The sequence below is a fragment of the Polypterus senegalus genome, chromosome 5 (genome assembly GCF_016835505.1).
Source record: "Polypterus senegalus isolate Bchr_013 chromosome 5, ASM1683550v1, whole genome shotgun sequence".
Classification (NCBI taxonomy): domain Eukaryota; kingdom Metazoa; phylum Chordata; class Cladistia; order Polypteriformes; family Polypteridae; genus Polypterus; species Polypterus senegalus.
Window position 1 is genome coordinate 27,743,036 of NC_053158.1, and position 17,914 is coordinate 27,760,949.

General features: G+C 39.3%; 1 protein-coding gene across 1 annotated transcript in view; it reads right to left on the reverse strand.

Annotated features, from left to right (window-relative positions):
• Positions 1–232: 232 nt before the first annotated feature.
• The window catches only part of zfhx4 (zinc finger homeobox 4), a 222,188-nt gene continuing 204,506 nt past the window's right edge, over positions 233–17,914 (reverse strand). Inside the window, exon 6 of the mRNA XM_039754220.1 lies at positions 233–309. Coding sequence (XP_039610154.1) covers positions 233–309 — 77 coding nt within the window. The remainder of the gene's footprint in view (positions 310–17,914) is intronic.

Sequence of the window (17,914 nt, forward strand, 5' to 3'; positions counted from 1 at the left end):
TGGCAAATTCCTATTGGCAGACTATTTCAGATTTTAGGTGCATAACAGCAGAAGGCCGCCTCACCACTTCTTTTAAGTTTAGCTCTTGGAATTCTAAGCAGACCCTCATTTGAAAATCTAAGGTTATGATTTGGAGTGTAAGGTGAGAGACATTCTGAAATATAGGATGGAGTGAGAATTCAAAACAAAGGGGTTGCAATATTAACTGAGCTCTCCTCCAAAGCTCATTCAATTAACCACAAAGAACTCCGTCTTCTAGCTTGACTTTAATGGCTGGAGGTTGTCCCGCCTTCTCAAGGGGGTCTCCACCTACAAAATACAATTTCTATAGGAAAATACACATAGAAACAAAATAAGCAAAAAAGAATACTGGCCAAAAATAATATTAAAATAAATAAGAAACAATATTAAAAATAAGCAACAATATCAACATAAATGGTAATAATCAAAGAAGCGAAAATGAACAATGAAAAAACATATTTAAGGGGATTTAAACATAACGCAGAGGAGGAACCCTGGCACGGACATATCACACGGTACATCAACACGGGCCTTATTATCATTAAACAGATCTTTATGAAGGACACTCATTGCAAATATTACTGAGTTAGCCAGTTAGCGTTTGGCTTCTTTTTATGTTTGCCTCCCTTTAATTGGTTGATGGTTATGGAAAAAAGAATCATTTTAGATCTCAGAATTGTGCAAAGAGAGTGAGCTAAAATTAAGAAATAAGATGTAGGGAATGAATAGGCTTCAGGGTATTAAATTGATAAGCATCATTCTGAATTTCATACCGTGGAATTGGCCGTTTTTGTGATGGCAGGATAACTTGTCTAATTAAGTGAGTTCAAATAATAACAGGGATTAACAATGACAGAAGAAATTGATTTGAAGGAATCACAGATAATGACTGAGTGAAAATACCCTTCACTATATGCTAGACTTGGAAAATATGAATTCATACTGTACACCCTGCACGCCTCTTCAAATTCAGGCATCAGCCACCCTTACATCTCAGTGTCTAGTGGACATTTACTTTTACTGCAATATATCAGAAGTTTGCAAAAATAAATGATCCTCATCCTTTTATCACCTCAGAATTATGCTGAATGAACCAACCTCCCTCATTGGCTTATATCTTAAAGCCAGGTGTGTTTCCCGTCTTATGTTTATTTTTCATTTTCTGTGTATTCTTTTTTATTTTAAAGTCAAATTATTCATGTGTTTATTTCCTCATGTGGGTCCTTATCTCCCCTTTTAAACTTTTTATTACGTTGACCATAACAGAATGTCCCAAATCCCATATTACCTTACTGTCAGGGCTGACTGCTACTGTAATTCAATATTTTCCCCTTTCTTTTACATCTGTAACCCCAGGCGCTTATTTGCAGTACCAGAACAAGCCAGGCAGAAAGTTACACATGTAGTCATTGTCACAAAATAAAGGTACGAAGGCAAAAATAAAGAGTTGGGGTAACTGCCCCGTATAATGTCTGGACTTCAGAGTAGGAAATAATGACAGATACCGGTCTTATTATCTGTGAAATAACAAAGACAAATGAACAGTGGAACAACATGGCTTTTTATAGTGAGGTGGCAGGAAGGTTAGAAGGAAGTCTTGAGGCAGGAAAGGGAAGTGACGTCATAGAACGGGAATGGAAGTGAGGTCATCTGGGAATGGACGGAAGTGGAAGAATAATCTTTATTTAGCTGCTGATTTCCTGTTGAAAGAGGGAGAGAGGCATTAGTGCTTATTTCCGACCCCCTGTCTCTTGCACTTTAGCTCCCTATTGGACCCTTTGGCTGTCCCCTAAGCGTACATGTGTGACATCCTTTATTAGAAATAATATTCCTAAAATAGCAGAATATAGTGTTGGTAAAATAATACAACCTGACAATAGGCTACCAGGTGACACTCTGTATTATTATACTGATTAGTCCCTACTCCAGCTTAGTCTTTGCTCTCACATGGCCTTTGAACTTGTGGTAGAAAAGGCAGCATGGCCTGTCTGAATATGGCTGTCCAGAGAGCGAGAGAGATGAGATGGCCTGACCTCCTCCAGGGAAGAAAAAAGACAGAGAGAAACTCTGTATCAGCTATAATTTAAAGGAACCCTGTGACTTCTTGACGCACCTCTTGCACCAGTGGGTGTGTAGTTCCCAAACTCACGGAGGAGGAGGAGTATAGGAACCTAATCAAGGACTTTGTTAAATGGTGCGACTCAAACCACTTACACCTGAACACCAGCAAACCCAAGGAGCTGGTGGTGGATTTTAGGAGGCCCAGGCCCATCCCAGACCCATGATCATCAGAGGTGACTGTGTGCAGAGGATACAGACCTATAAATACCTGGGAGTGCCGCTGGATGATAAATTGGACTGGACTTCCAATACTGATGCTCTGTGCAAGAGAGGACAGAGCCGACTATACTTCCTTAGAAGGCTTGCATCTTTCGACATCTGCAATAAGATGGTGCACATGTTCTATCAGACAGTTGTGGCGAGCGCCCTCTTCTATTGGTGGTGTGCTGGGGAGGCAGCATAAAGAAGAGGGACACCTGACATATGGACAAACTGGTGAGGAAGGCAGGCTCTGTTGTAGGCACAGAGCTGGACAGTTTGACATCTGTGGCAGGGCGACGGGCGCTGAGCAGACTCCTGTCAATCATGGAGAATTCACTGCATCCACTGAACAGGATCATCTCCAGACAGAGGAGCAGCTTCAGGGACAGACTGCTGTCACCGTCCTGCTCCACTGACAGACTGAGGAGATCGTTCCTCCTCCACACTATGCGACTCTTATGCGGGGGGTAAATGTTAACATTATACAAAGTTATTGTCTATTTTACCTGCATTTTTATCCTCTTTAATTTAATATTGTTTTTTTTATCAGTATGCTGCTTCTGGAGTATGTGAATTTCCCCTTGGGATTAATAAAGTGTCTATCTATCTATCTATCTATCTATCTATCTATCTATCTATCTATCTATCTATCTATCTATCATATTCAAACTCAGCCCCCATTGCAGTTCAATCCAACTGTGAACTGTTCATGTCTATTTTATTTTGCAATTGTATTTGCTGTTTTATAGGCTGGTTTCTAATCACTATTTTGCGTGTGTCCTTAAATTTTTTCCTGTATTTTGTGGTGGCACTATGTTCAACATGTGATGCAGCAACTGACTGCTATCTGGAGACGATGAAGAGAAAGGGCTCTGCAAGAGTAGCCAGTAATTGTGATGCATTCATGGAAAGTGGAATGCCCAGTAGGCACTGGGTGGTCTTTTGGCCTTGGAACCCCTGCAGATTTCGTTTTTTTTTTTCTCTTTCTTCTTATTTTTTGCATTCTCCCCGGCCATCTGACTTAAAAATAAAATAAGGACCTATTTTTTCTGTTACTTGCATATATTTGTTAGGTAAGTACATACTCATTTTCCTTTATTTAATTGAATGTAGTGCATAATTTTAATTTATTCTTATTTTATATTTTTGGTATGTTGTTTTTATCATTATTTTTTGTCTAGTTCTAATTTGTTTTTCTTGTCTTGTAACTATTCCTTGACATCTTGTAAAGTTGTATGAGCTACATCTTTTTTTATGAAAATATCGTTGTTGTCCCCGATACTTTGCATAATGTGAATTTTCCTAAACTCGGGAAGTTCATATTTTAAATAATCGTGTTAAACGTTCAGTATATTTGTGTAGCCCTTTTGATTTCTGGTTTAATATTGCTATAACACATTTGTCTAGAAAACTATATCAGCAATAATTTGCATTTGAAAATGGAGTGAAGTCAAAGTGAAGGTAAGCAGAAAACATAATGCTCACGTAAATTAGAACAATTCTCAAAGCATACTCGAGTTCAGCGACTAAGTACCTCGATGTCCTTAAAAAACAACACTGGAATTCACCCTCGCCGTGCATCACAACTCTCATCTGCTTCACCCCAGCACCTTTTTATGGTGCAGATTACATTTCGACATGCCTTTATTTATCTTTATTTATTTGTCTGTCTCTTTCCTGCCTTGTGTTAAATGCTGCTGGGATAGACTCTGACCCCTGTGATGCTTCATTGAATTAACTGAATGGCATACGTTGAAAAAATTGTTTGGATTATTTCATATGATTTTTGGGGGATGAATTCAAAAATGAAAACCATTTTCCTCCATCACATGAGATTTTTTCACAAAACGCATTTTTTAGCTGTCAATTAGCATTTTTAAATTGTTTTCACGGTATAATTAAATATCAATATTTCCTTTTAATGATAGATTTGTTTTAATTGAATATTTACTGTTTAAAGCTTTGAGAAAATGAACTACAATTAGCATTGTTAGTTCATATGTGGAGACCTGAAAGTTCTGCGTATCTTACTGGGTCAGCTGTCAGGGAATTCAAACTTCCCAGTTTTCCTCTGTGAGTGGAACAGCAGAGCCAAGAACTGACATTGGGGTCAGAAAGAATGGCCAGCCAGAAAAAAACCCTACAGCTTAGTCGCCAAAAACATCATCAGACTTAATATGGTGGATCCAGATAAAGCGCTGCTACCTCTACTTCATATTCAGCTTGTTGTAATGAAGCAGGTTGTCAAAGTGCTATAAAATAAAAATAGATAAAACATTAGTGGTGCCCAAATTCAGCTTTTCACAGAAGCTCTTTAAATAAATAAATACATAAACAGAAAAGTAAATATACACACACACTATGATCTGAATACACCCCAGAATGACTAAAAAGGAAGTAAATTTAAAAAGAAAGAAACAAAATTCCTGACTTGATAGTCACAGTGCAGTGCAGAGGCATTGTGCAGGTGCATTGCTGTTCGTATAAAGGAGCCCCCGTCACGTTTCTTGAGACACTTCTAAATGATTCATTGGCTAAAAGTCCTCAGTGCTTGTGTGTCAGAGAGAGGATGTGCAGTGTTGTTCACTGTTGGCACTATTTCTCTCCTTTGCTACAACCTCCTGGGGGTCCAGAGTGTGTCCTATTACTGACCCTGCCCTTTTAATTAGCTTGTTGATTCGGTGAGCCTCTCACCAGCCCAGCACACCATAGCATAGAGAATTGCACTGGCCATCAAAGAGTTGTAGAAGATGTGAAGGATGTCACTCCCCACAGAAAAGGAACACAGTCTCCTAAGGAAGAAGAGCCTGCTCTGCCATTTCTTATATATCTCCTCTGTGTTATGAGACCAGTCCAACCTGTCATGGATGTTGACTCCCAAGTACTTGTAGGAGTGGACCACCTCTACATTCATTCATTGAACAGTGACCAGACACAGAGGCTGTTTGGTGTCACGAACGTCAATAAGCAGTTCCTTGGTTTTGCTGAGGGCAGCACGGTGGCGCAGTGGTAGCGCTGCTGCCTCCCAGTTAGGAGACCCGGGTTCGCGTCCCAGGTCCTCCCTACGTTGAGTTTGCATGTTCTCCCTGTGTCTGCGTGGGTTTCCTCCCACAGTCCAAAGACATGGTGGATTGGCAATTCTAAATTGGCCCTAGTGTGTGCTTGGGGTGTGTTTGTGTGTGTCCTCTGGTGGGTTGGCACCCTGCCCAGGATTGGTTCCTGCTTTGTGCCCTGTGTTGGCTGGGATTGTCTCCAGCAGACCCCCATGACCCTGTGTTCAGTTTCAGCAGGTTGGAAAATGGATGGATGGTTTTGCTGATGATAAGATGCACCAGGAAACAAACTCCTCCACCTGACTCCTGTCCTCTGTCTGTTATCAGTACACCCCATAAGTCCAAAACCATCTGAGAATTTCTGCAAGTGACACAACCTGGTGTTATATTTCTAGTCTGAGGTGTACATTGTGAAGAAAAAAGGATACAGGGCTGTCCCTTTGTGGTGCTCCAGTGTTGCTCACAGAGTCTTTGAGTCTCACAAACTGTGGTCTGCTCACCAGACAATTCATTATCCAGAATACCACAGGCTCACCCACCTGCATATCTCTGAGCTGACCCCCTAACAGGGATGGCTGAATGCTACTGAAGGTGCCAGAGAAATTGAAACACAGAATTCTCACAGTGCTGCCAGGTGAGAGTAAACCTTGTGGAGCAGACAGAAGATTGAATCCTCAGCTCCAGTCTTTGTCCGAGAGGCAAACTGCAGTGGGTCCAGGTGGTCTACCACAAGAGTTCAGGACCATACCCTTAGAGGTCTTCATGATGTGAGATGTAAGTGTATTCATTAGGTGAAGAGGAGCCTGTCTTCAATGGAACAGGAACAATGCAGGATGTTTTCCACGGCATAAATTTGTGCCAAATATTGTCTGGGGCTAAAATAAAGAGGGCATCTTTGCCGGACATTACATTAGAAAACTGATTTCTGATGCAGAATTTGAGGGGCCTGGGTATCATTCAATGAAATAATTTCTAAGTTTTTAGGTAACAATAAAATTCCAAAATCATGCAAAACGTATTACCGTTTTTACTCGTGTGAGACGTGCACCCTAATTTCCACAAAGAAAATCTCGAAAATTGTTTTGCCCTGTGTACGATGTGTGTTGTGATTGTATAGGAAGCATTTAAAGAGAGAGAAAGAGAGTGTGAGCGAGAGAGAGCGAGTAAGTGAACCCAAGCAGAAGAAGTAAACATTACAGAATTACATTTCCTCGTGTATGACGTGCACCTGATTTTCTAATGCTTATTTTCGGGAAAAAATGTGCGCGTTGTACAGGTGTAAATACGGTAGTTAATTTGTAAGGAATTGGGTTGTACCGTGAGTCTCAGTGTTCATTTTTCTGGATTTGTATTTGGAATTTGGAGTGGAGAATGAAGAGGAGGGTGCAAAAATGTCATGACGATATCAAGGACATGAAGAGAGAGGGTAAGAGGGACATTGGGGTGCCCATGTGATGACGGACTGCTGCTGGTGATTCGTAGGAATGCACCAGAAAGAGTGGACAAATGACGGGTCACCAAATGAAGTTTTGGATAAAAAAATAACTAAACTGTGACAAAAATTATATGGAAGTTACATGTAAATCAATAAATGTTGTGTGATTATTTTTACATATGTGTTAAAAAACATTAGATTGACTTAATATTTATATGTCAAATTGATTTAGAACAATACTGTATATATGAATGAATTGTGTCATTTATTAAATTATATTTAAATTCCTTTGAAATTTTTTACATAAATGTGATATGATGGGGGCATTCTAATTATATTTTTTATTGTGTTGGTGAATGCCGACAAAACTAACTATTCACAATCTTTTGTGGGTTTAATTTTGTAGACCTCTGTAAGGTTATGTGTATATGAATAGTGTTATATTTCACTTTATTGCTTTACGGTATATTCATCCATGCTTTGTAAAACACCTGAGATGGAGTCCTCTCTGAAATGTACAATACTGCGTCTAAATTAAAAGTGATAACCTTATCCAATCTGCAGTACATAAATATTGACCATAGCAGAGGTAATAAAGCAATTACATCAACAGCACTATTGAAGGAAAATCGTGTGAATGGTAGTGCTAGCCAGCCATTGTTTCCAGCTACATTTGATTTCAAAAATGCTTGACCCTTCACTCTTTGTTGTTTTGAACCACTTTACAAAGAATGCCTTAGGAAAGCATCACACATAATCCGAAATCAAGTGTATCACTGGTAATCATTGCTCTTGAATTCTTTAAAAAAAATAATAACAATAATAGTAAATAAAGGCCTAGCTCCAAAATGGCTTTTCTTCTTTTTCATTCTCCAGTAATTTCTGAAGACGGCTCCCGTCATGTTCTTTTTATCACATGTGTTCAGTGATATTGACGCTCATTTCCAGGACTTGTGCTGACGCAGCTCTGGTTTTTCTTTTTTTGCTTTTCTTTTCTTAAACACAAATTTGTAGCTTATGAAGCCAAATGAGTACACATCTTTCACTTTACAGACTCAATGTACCGACAGAAGGCAATCAGCATCACAGTCCACATCTAAATAATTTGGAGAAAAGAAGAAGAAAAAGGAGAAGGAAAGAAAGAAAACAAAAAACTCCAGAGATGCCGCATTTATACAAAAACAGTTGCTTATAATTTTGTTCTATTATCTACTGCAGGCTACACTGTGAACAAATAAAAGTATTTGAGTAAAGTAACAATGAAGAGACCTGTGAGAAATCAAAAGTGAGCTTCAATGGCACACTGTTGTAAAGAAAGCAGGGAATGCTCGCAAAAGATGCAACCCTGCGCCTCTGGAGACTTTTCAAGCAGATTTTTCAATTCTGCTTTCCAATATGTTCAGAAAACCTCAGATCCCAAATGGTTAAAGATGAAGTGGGATGATAGTATTGCTTAAGACAGATAAAACTAGTTGTGTGAAGCTATTTTTTCCTGGAAAAGAACCCTAACATCCTTTTTAAAAGAACAGCAGAACGAGCCTTTTGTTCTTTGTTCTGGTGAAATGTTTATCTTAGTTTAGCCTGTGTATCTGGAGACAGTTCACAGTTGAAGTTAAACAGCAGTAGTTTCTGAAATACTTAATTTAATCAAGATAAATTGGGCAGATTTCTCAATGTGACTTGTGGCGAAGCAATTGTATTGACTTTGAAATGAGCATAAGCAAAATTCCAAACCATTCAGCTCCTCTGTTTTTTGGGGTATATTATACTTAAATGGCTCTTTCTGTGGTATTCCTACACAAATAATCATTTAACAGCAGTACTCTTGTTTTCACATCTGCTTGAGGTTTCTTTCATTTTGAGATTATTCCACTAAAAAGCATAACTTCCTTTTTTTTTTTGCTGCTGTATTGCTCACAAATTTACAAATGGCTTTCTTTTCTAATTTAAGGCATTAATCGCAGCCAGTGATATGCTGATAATGTTAAACTCGATTAACCTCCTCCACTGAAACATCTCAGGCTGACCATTTGAAATACAAAAAGAAGTTATCTGCTCTGGTTAACCAAAAAAATAGAAAATGAACGCTTAATGGTGTGAGAGGGTGACTGCTTGGCAAGAAGTGGACTACAGTAAGGGCTCTGCCAAGGGGGTGCAAGACTATCTGGAAAGTGCAACTAATGCCTTTTCAAAAATGCCATCTACATCTGGATTTGGACCGAGTTAGAGACAAAAGAATTATTTGCAGACTATATAAAAAAAATTATAATCTGTTTTATTTGTTAGGTAATTACAGGAAAATGGCTGATCTGAATTTCACAAAGATTTGCATGTGTGTTGTAGTTGGTCCATTTTAAAATATTAGCTGCTGTATGTGATGTATTCAGAAGTAGGGTCGTAATGGTGTCAAAACGGGGACTACAGTTACCATCAGCTAGTGCTGGGGCTGATGGGTGGACACCATTATCAATGTGCACAAACGTTTGTATGTGTGTTGCTGTTGGTCCAACTTAAAATATCACCTATGTGATAATAATAATTCATTACATTTATATAGCACTTTTCTCAGTACTCAAAGTGCTATCCGCACAGGGAGGAACCAGGAAGTGAACTCACCGTCTTCCACAGTCTCCTTACTGCAAAGCAGCAGCACTACCACTGCACCACCTGTGAGGATGTATGGGGTAGAGGGGTTGTAATCGGGAAGAAGCCTGTTAAGCCTTGAACTTCATAGACAAGTTTGTCCCTCTAAAGAGTGACAGACAGCATGGGATCCTCAAAGCAACTCTCAAAAGATCTGAAAACAAAGATTGTTCAGTCTCATGGTTTAGGGGAAGGCTACAAAAAGCTATCTCAGAGGTTTAAACTGTCAGTTTCAATTGTAAGGAATGTAATCAGGAAATGGAAGGCCACAGGCACAGTTGCTGCTAAACCTCAGGTCTGGTAGACTAAGAAAAATACAAGAGTGGTATATGACAGGATTGTGAGAATGGTTACAGACAACACACAGATCACCTCCAAAGACCTGCAAGAACATCTTGCTGCAGATGGTGTATCTGTACATCGTTCTGCAATTCATTGCAGTTTGCACAAAGAACATCTCTATGGCAGGGTGATGAGAAAGAAGCCCTTTCTGCACTCACACCACAAACAGAGTCGCTTGTTGTATGCAAATGCTCATTTAGACAAGTCAGATTCATTTTGGAACAAAGTGCTTTGGACCGATGAGACAAAAATTGAGTTATTTGGTCAGAACAAAAAGCACTTTGCATGGCAGAAGAAGAACACCTCATTCCAAGAAAAACATCTGCTACCTCCTGTCAAATTTGGTGGAGGTTCCATCATGCTGTGGGGCTGTGTGGCTAGTTCATGGACTGGGGCCTTTGTTAAAGTCGAGGGTGAGATGAATTCAACCCAATATCAACAAATTCTTCAGGATAATGTTCAAGCATCAGTCACAAAGTTGAAGTTACACAGGGGTTGGATATTCCAACAAGACAATGACCAAAAACACAGTTCAAAATCTAAAAAGGCATTCATGCAGAGGGAGAAGTACGATGTTCAGGAATGGCCGTCACAGTCCCCTGACTTGAATATCATCGACAATCTGTGGGATGATTTGAAGCAGGCTGTCCATGATTGGCAGCCATCAAATTTAACTGAACTGAAGGGATTTTGTATGACAAATGGTCAAAAATCCCTCCATCATCCAGAATCCAGACACTCATCATAGGCTATAGGAGGCGTCTAGAGGCTGTTATAATTGCAAAAGGAGGCTCAGCTAAGTATTGATGTCATGTCTCTGTTGTGGTGCCCACATTTATGCACCTGTCTAATTTTGTTATGATGCATATTGCATATTTTCTCTTAACCCAATAAACTTAATGTCATTTCTGAAATACTACTGTTTCCATAAGGCATGTCAGATATTAAAAGGAAGTTGCTACTTTGAAAGCTCAGCCAATGATAAACAAAAATCCAAAGAATTAAGACTGTAAAATACTGGCTATGTGGTGTATCTGGACAAGTGGCTCTAATGAGGGTGAGGAGCTATAAAATGTAATATGAACTGAAAATAAGTGTCAGTGCAGGGGTTACAGCTAATGGGAGGATATCATTGTGTACAAAGCTTTGCATGTGTTTTGCTGTTGGTCCAGAGCTAAACATTTCATGTGGATACCCTACAAACTCAGAGCTGCAAGTTGGACCACTCAGTTGTATATACTGTAATAAAAAATATGAACTGCTCAGTCAAACATACTATTTTTGTGGATGAGTTGCATTTAACACAAAATGATTCACATGTAATATGTTTACTTTTATTTTTATTTTCACATCAATAGCAATCTTACATATTTCTGAATAGTCTGACTTGAAATTCAGGTAAAATGTCACCACTTGGAGAAATTGATGCTCAGATAGCTCATGAAGACAGCATCACTGTTTATCTATTTACAGAGGCATTTTGTGACTCCTTTTCTTTATGGTTCTTTGCAAGGACAGATGGGAGTGAGCAATGCACTGTGAAAGAATGAGCCTCAACACAGTGGAAAAGTTTGGGGAAGTCACCCCATATATTGTCCATGGCTGCAAAAGGTTTAAAAAAAAAGAAGTTGTTGTTGTCAGGTAGAGTTCCAGGACTGAATGATGAGGGTTTTGAAGATGGCGGTTTTATATGCCATGAACCAGAAGTGATGTCATCTGGCTGGGACCAGAAGTGACGTTAGTCTGGGCGCCAGAACTAAAAGTGATGTTAAATCAGGCAGATTTTCCGGTATTTGGCCTGTAAAGATAACAGAAGTAGGTTTAGAGCACCCCGACGCCACATGGCCTGGCGGGTAATTATCTCCACTTGGTCCTCTCAGCTTGCTCCTAGTCACATGTATGTGACACCACGTTATCTGCATTTGTGGCTTTAAAAAGCCTCTTGCTAGTGTATTAGGGTTGAGTTAGTGTATTTTCCTTTTTTGCTACGTAAGCTTGACTACAATTTTCGCTACTATTAGGGCTTTGATGAAAGATAGGATAGACTTTTTGATATTGACTGTTGGCTTATTATCTCTTACTATGTTTCTTCTGTCCCTTGCCATGTAATTTCCTGCCTCGTTCTCCCGAGGTGTAATAGCAACAAGTCTGAGCAATCCAACAAGATGGTGTCAACTGAGTCCAGTGAGTAATGGAGGCACACTTGCGCGACTGAAGCATAAATGTTGTCTTTTTATTAAACTTTTGTGAAGCTTACCATCTACCTGATAACATTAAATGAGGAGTCTGATCTGGAAATTCAACCCGTTTATTTGTTTTTTTTCACTTTCAAAATGCCATTAAGCACTTCACATTTGTTCATAGAAGGGCTGCTTGTGAAAAAAGTGCAAATCTTTAAAAGATTGATAAAGGAAATGGAGAAAGAAGATTATACAATTTCAACGTATGACTGAAAAACACTTCTTGTGTATAGAAGCATAGTATATTTTTTTTCTAGTAGGATTGACTACTGCAATGTGGTGCTCACTGGCTGTTCAGATCGTTCTTTATACAGCATTCAGTTAATTCAAAATGCAGCTACAAGAATTATTACAAGAACCAGAAAATAGAAACACATAACTCCAGTTCTCAAGTCCTTAACAGTGGCTCCCGTTTAAGTTTAGGACAGATTTCAAAATCCTCCTTTTAACATATAAAGCCTTAAATGGCCAAGGCAGTGCTTACTTATCTGACCATTTCATTACTTACAAACCTGAGCACACATTAAGATGTCAAAATGATGGCCTGCTTATGATTCCAAGGATTAATAAAATAACGGTTGGAAGTCAAGCTTTTAGTCAAAGGGCCCTGAATCTTTAGAATGGTCTGCCTGTTACTTTAAGAGATGCCCCTTCAGTCTCAACTTTCAAATCTCGGCTGAAGACTCACGACTTCAGTTTAGCATACCCTGAGTAGAGCTGTTGATTAGCTCTGCATACTGCATCTCTGTTGGTAGTCATTAGTACTAAAATATAAGTAATGTGACATTTATAATCTGTTAATAACACTCACCTATTCTGTTTCTATTCTTGGTATCATTTTGTGGCACTTGGTGCCACTGCTCTACTGCCGAGTTATTTGCCTGCCTATGGAAAAGTCATCTCTGATAAAAGAGCACTGGAATCATCAAGTTGAATGTCAATGTCAAATTTATTTATATAGCACATTTAAAACAACATAGGAATCCTATGGCCAAAGTGCTTTACAATAATAGAATAAAAGAAAACATACAATTAAGATAAATAACATAAATAGAAATAAAATAAAATAAACATAAATAAAATAAATAATAAATAGAAGTAATGTTACATAATCACAATGAGGAAACCATCAGTATTACTGAAGGTAACGGAATGCAAGTGAATAGAAATGAGTCTTTAATGTTGTTTTGAACAGTTCAATTGCAGACGACTCCTTTATGTGAGCAGCAGCTGCAAAAGCTCTGTGCCCCTTAGTTTTACATTTGGTACGAGGGACAACAAGAAACAACTGACCAGAAGATCTAAGCACTCTAGATGGCTGGTGTAAAACACACAATTCGGATAAATAGGCAGGAGCAAGCCCATATAAAGATTTAAAAACTAGCAACAAGATTCTAAAATCAATTCGAAAACCGACAAGCAGCCGTTGTAAAGAAGCTAATATTGGAGAAACAGAATCAGACTTTCTTGCCCCAACCAGAAAGCGAGTGGCAGCATTCTGGACCAACTGTAACCTGCGTATCAGGGATTTGCTAATCCCAGAATACAGCGAGTTGCAGTAATCAAGGAGGGAAAAGATAAAAGCATGAGTAGCTTTCTCAAGATCCCTAGAAGATAAAAATGGCTTGATCTTACTTAATAGATGAAGCTGGAAAAAGCAACTCTGTTTCTCAAAAGAGAGGTTACTGTCAAAGATAATACCAAGATTGCAGACTTGAGGTTTGCAAAAGACAGAGAAAGAGCCGAGAAGTCCAAGACCAGTTTGGGCTTATTTTAGTTGAAGGGTCCTTGCATCAGTTTGGCCAGCCCAGCGCTGACTCAGCTTTAGAATGGCCAAGGGGGTGAATTGTTGGCCGAGGTCTCCGGGACGCTGACTGTGTCCGGCTTGTCTGACTCCTTTTCTACAATCGGGCCGTGGTTCTCCAATCAGCTGATGGACAGATGATGTTGTTTTTCACTTATGTTATTTAGATTCTACTTTGTTTTTGATGTATTTGTACAATTCTGTATCCTCAGATGTGATCGTTTTATACTTAGTGAGAGGTATAATCTATTTTTGCATTTAACTTGAGAGTTGTTGCTGTCCTCTGTGTCTGCACTTGGTGAGGCTTGCTGTGCAAGAACAAAGTAGTTTGTACTGTCTTGTTGTATTTCTGAGGTTTCCATGATAGATTGGTTTCTAGCTCTGTGAAGAGGATTACTTGTGTTCTGATTTGTGTGTTGCATTTACCCCATTTTTTGACACCCATTGGCCGTCTAACATACTTGGAAAGGAGGCTGTCTCTGAATTGCCTTTCCCAAGATTTCTTCCTTTTTTCCCTATAAGGATTTTTTGGGGAGTTTTTTCTTGTCTTCTTGGGTGTGACCCGACATTTGCGCGATAGACATATGCGCGCCAACAAAATCGTGAAAGTTCCATTAAATAAGAATTACTAGTTTAAAGCATATATAATAATGTTTATTTTAGAAGTCAATATTATGAGACACGGCATGCCATCAGCACGGCACACAGATAGTCCTTAAGATCACGCCCTGCATATGTAGGAAGAATTGCAGCAAGGGTGTCCCACTCTCTGGGCCTCGCTCGCGATTTTGTCGGTGTGCATTTGTCGAAAACCATTTAGCGGGTTTGTCGGCACTCATTTGTCTGTCGCGGTTTTGTCGGGGTGCATATGTCTATTGCTCTTTTGTCGGCGAACCCTTCTTGGGGAGTCAAGACTGGGGGGTTCTCTCAAAAAATAGGGGATTTTACAGCCCAGTCAGGCATTTCTTCTGTGATTTTGGGCTATACAAAAAATACAATGTTGTTGTTGTTATTCTCCACACACACAAACCACAAACCACACAACATTGCTAAAATATTATGCTTGGAGGTAAGCCCAAGGCAGACAGTTTAAACAGATTAATACAAAGGCAACACTTAAGGGAGACTAAAATTGAAAGTACAGAGCTGAAAAGAAGCTTCCCAAAAAACAAACTCATCACCAAAACTTGGTAGTTCTTATACACCTCATAAGTTGCAGGTAACATTTGGAGCTCACGTGTAGACTGGATTATGGACGCTGACACTTGCCAAAGGCCTGCTTGGCTTGGATGGAAACTCCCTGCATCTATTTCAGATGAACAAAAAAAAATAATCCTTTTACAATTGATTGATCACCAACTTGCTTCTTCAGGCAACTCCTAAGTGTACACAATGTGTGAAAGACCCCAACTGTGAAAGGGGGGGAAGGCATTTTTCAAGACTTTTAATATAAAAAGATAAACCTAAAGGTTATTTACTATCAAATTCCATATACTGAATATAAAAAGTGAAGACGTGTAGTGTGTGCAATTTACATCACAAAAGTATTTTAAGTATACGTGTGTGAATATACAGTGGAATCAGAATATATTCAGACCCCTTCACTTTCTGCACACTTTATTGTATTGTAGATTTAATTTTAAATGGATAAACCTGCCTATCGTTCTACACTCAATAAGCCATAATGACAAAGTAAAAATATATTTTGAGAACAATTTTCAAATTTATTAAAAATCAAAAACTGACATCTCTTCTTCATATTGTATAGTTTCTAAATTCTTTTGGGACTCCCCCCAACAGGATGACACGCTGAAGAGCATCCCGAAGCACGATTACCGCGTCTGTGGAAAACAGCTTCTCCATTATCGGGGCAACCACTGGCTCTCAGCGCTGCAGCAGCTTGCCACGAAAGCAAATCTGAGTCGCCCGCAGTCGTTCTATAAGTACCGTCGTTGATTGGTAACGCAAGGAACATTATAAATGCAGTGAACAAGATTACTTGGCCCTGACCCTCCCTGATTTCTGTGTCTGTGTATAGGAGAGTGGTAAATCCTGCTACAATAAATAACTGTGATGTTCCTGTTTCAAGCTGAATAAAGCTGGTTTTGTTAAAGTACTGATACTCTGCCTCATGTTTTAGGGTGCAAGTCAGGGACTCACATGTCACAATATGTGTTCAGATCATTGGTTCTATATTTTGTAGAAGCTTCTTTGCCATCAGTGCAAGCTTCAAGTCTTCTTGGGTTCTCTACATGCTTTGCAAACTTGGATTTGGGCAGGTTATCCCATACTTCCTGGTAGATCATCTCACACTCCGTTACATTGGATGAGAAGCATCTGTGAACTGCCATCTTCAGGTCTCTCCACAGATGTTTTGTGAGGTTTACCTCTGGGCTTTTGCTGGGCCACTCAATGACAGAGATCTGACTCAAGGCCACCTCAGTATTGTCATGGCTGTATGCATCGGGTGATTGCTATACAGAAAGGTGAGCTGTCACCTCAGTCTGGTGTTGTGTGCACTCTGGAGAAGGTTTTCTTCTAGGACTTCTCTGTATTCCTTAATTCCAACCAACTTACCTGTCCCTACCACTGAGAAGCACCCCTATAGCATAAAACTGACACCAGCATGCTTCACAGTAGGGATTATATCATGCAGGTGATGAGCAGTACGGGGTCCTTGCCAGACACAGTGTTTGGAGGTCTGCTCAAAGAGTTTGATTTTTTGTCTCATCAGACCAGTGAATGATCTTCCTCATGCACTCAGAGCCCTTTAAATGCTCCAAGCAGGAATTTGCCATTCTGTAAAAATCCCATAAATGCCTGATCGATGGAGTGCTGCTAAGACGGTTGTGTTTCTGACAGATTCACCCACCTCAGTAGAGGACCTCAGTTAGAGTGACCGTTGTGTTCTTGGTCAACTCCCTGACCAAAGATCTTCTTGCCTGGTTGCTCAGTTTGGGTTGATGATCAGCTCTAGGAAGTGTCCTGGTTGTTCCAGCCTTCTTCTATGTCATGATTACTGTGCTCCTTTAGAAATGGTTTTATACCCTTGCCTTGATTTATATGCCTCACAAGTCTCTGATCACTTAGGTCTACAGGGCTATGACTCCTGACAGGCACTGTGAACCTCATATGGGACCTCATATTCACAGGTGGTCCAATCAGTTTGAGTTACCACAGACAGATTCCAATCAAGTTCTCAATAAATCTCTAGGTGAGGTAAAGCAAACCACAATTTGGAGTACCACATAAAAGGGTCTAAATACTTATATGAATGATCTGATTTCTAATAAATTTGCATGCCTTTCTGTAAACAGGTTTTCACTTGGTCATTATGGATTATTGAGTGTTGATTGATGAGTAGAAATTGAAAAAGAATCCATTTAAAATTAAAAATAAAACTCATTATAAGCGTGCAGAAAGTGTGTTAAGCCTACGTAGAGGTACTGTTGAGTGTGCAATGGCAGCACCATTTTCTATCCTTTTTTTTTTAATTGATTGACTTTATTTCATTTTTTATGTAGTCAACTTCATTATGTACAAGTACACCACATTCAGAATTTTCGGGGATTCAGAATGCTATGCCTTTACACTCTGTGGAGAGTTTCAATTACGTTGATTTTCTTTGAACGTCCTTTTGTCTTCATGATGAAGATTTTGTCGAGGCTGTACTAACCAGCTGTGAGACTTCCCAGTGATAGTTATATTTAATCTAAACTCAAGTGAAACACCTTAATTACACACAAGTGGACTCTATTCAATTAAATCTTCTAAGCAGTGGAGCCTCCTTACAGAGAAGATGCAAAGCAGCTTTAAGTTTAGATAACCTTTGTGTTATACAGTAAATTGCAGATGCTACATCTTCCATCATTTCTTACACATTTGTTTGAAGGTTAATTTTGCCATTTTCAATTAAAGACACTCTCCGCTGTCTGAGTTTTAGGCAAAAAACTTAATCAGTGTAATCACTTTAGAGAAAGTGAAGAAAGCCAACATGCTACACGGACGTAACTATCCAATTACTTAATTAATATTCCTTGTGGCACTACTTGCA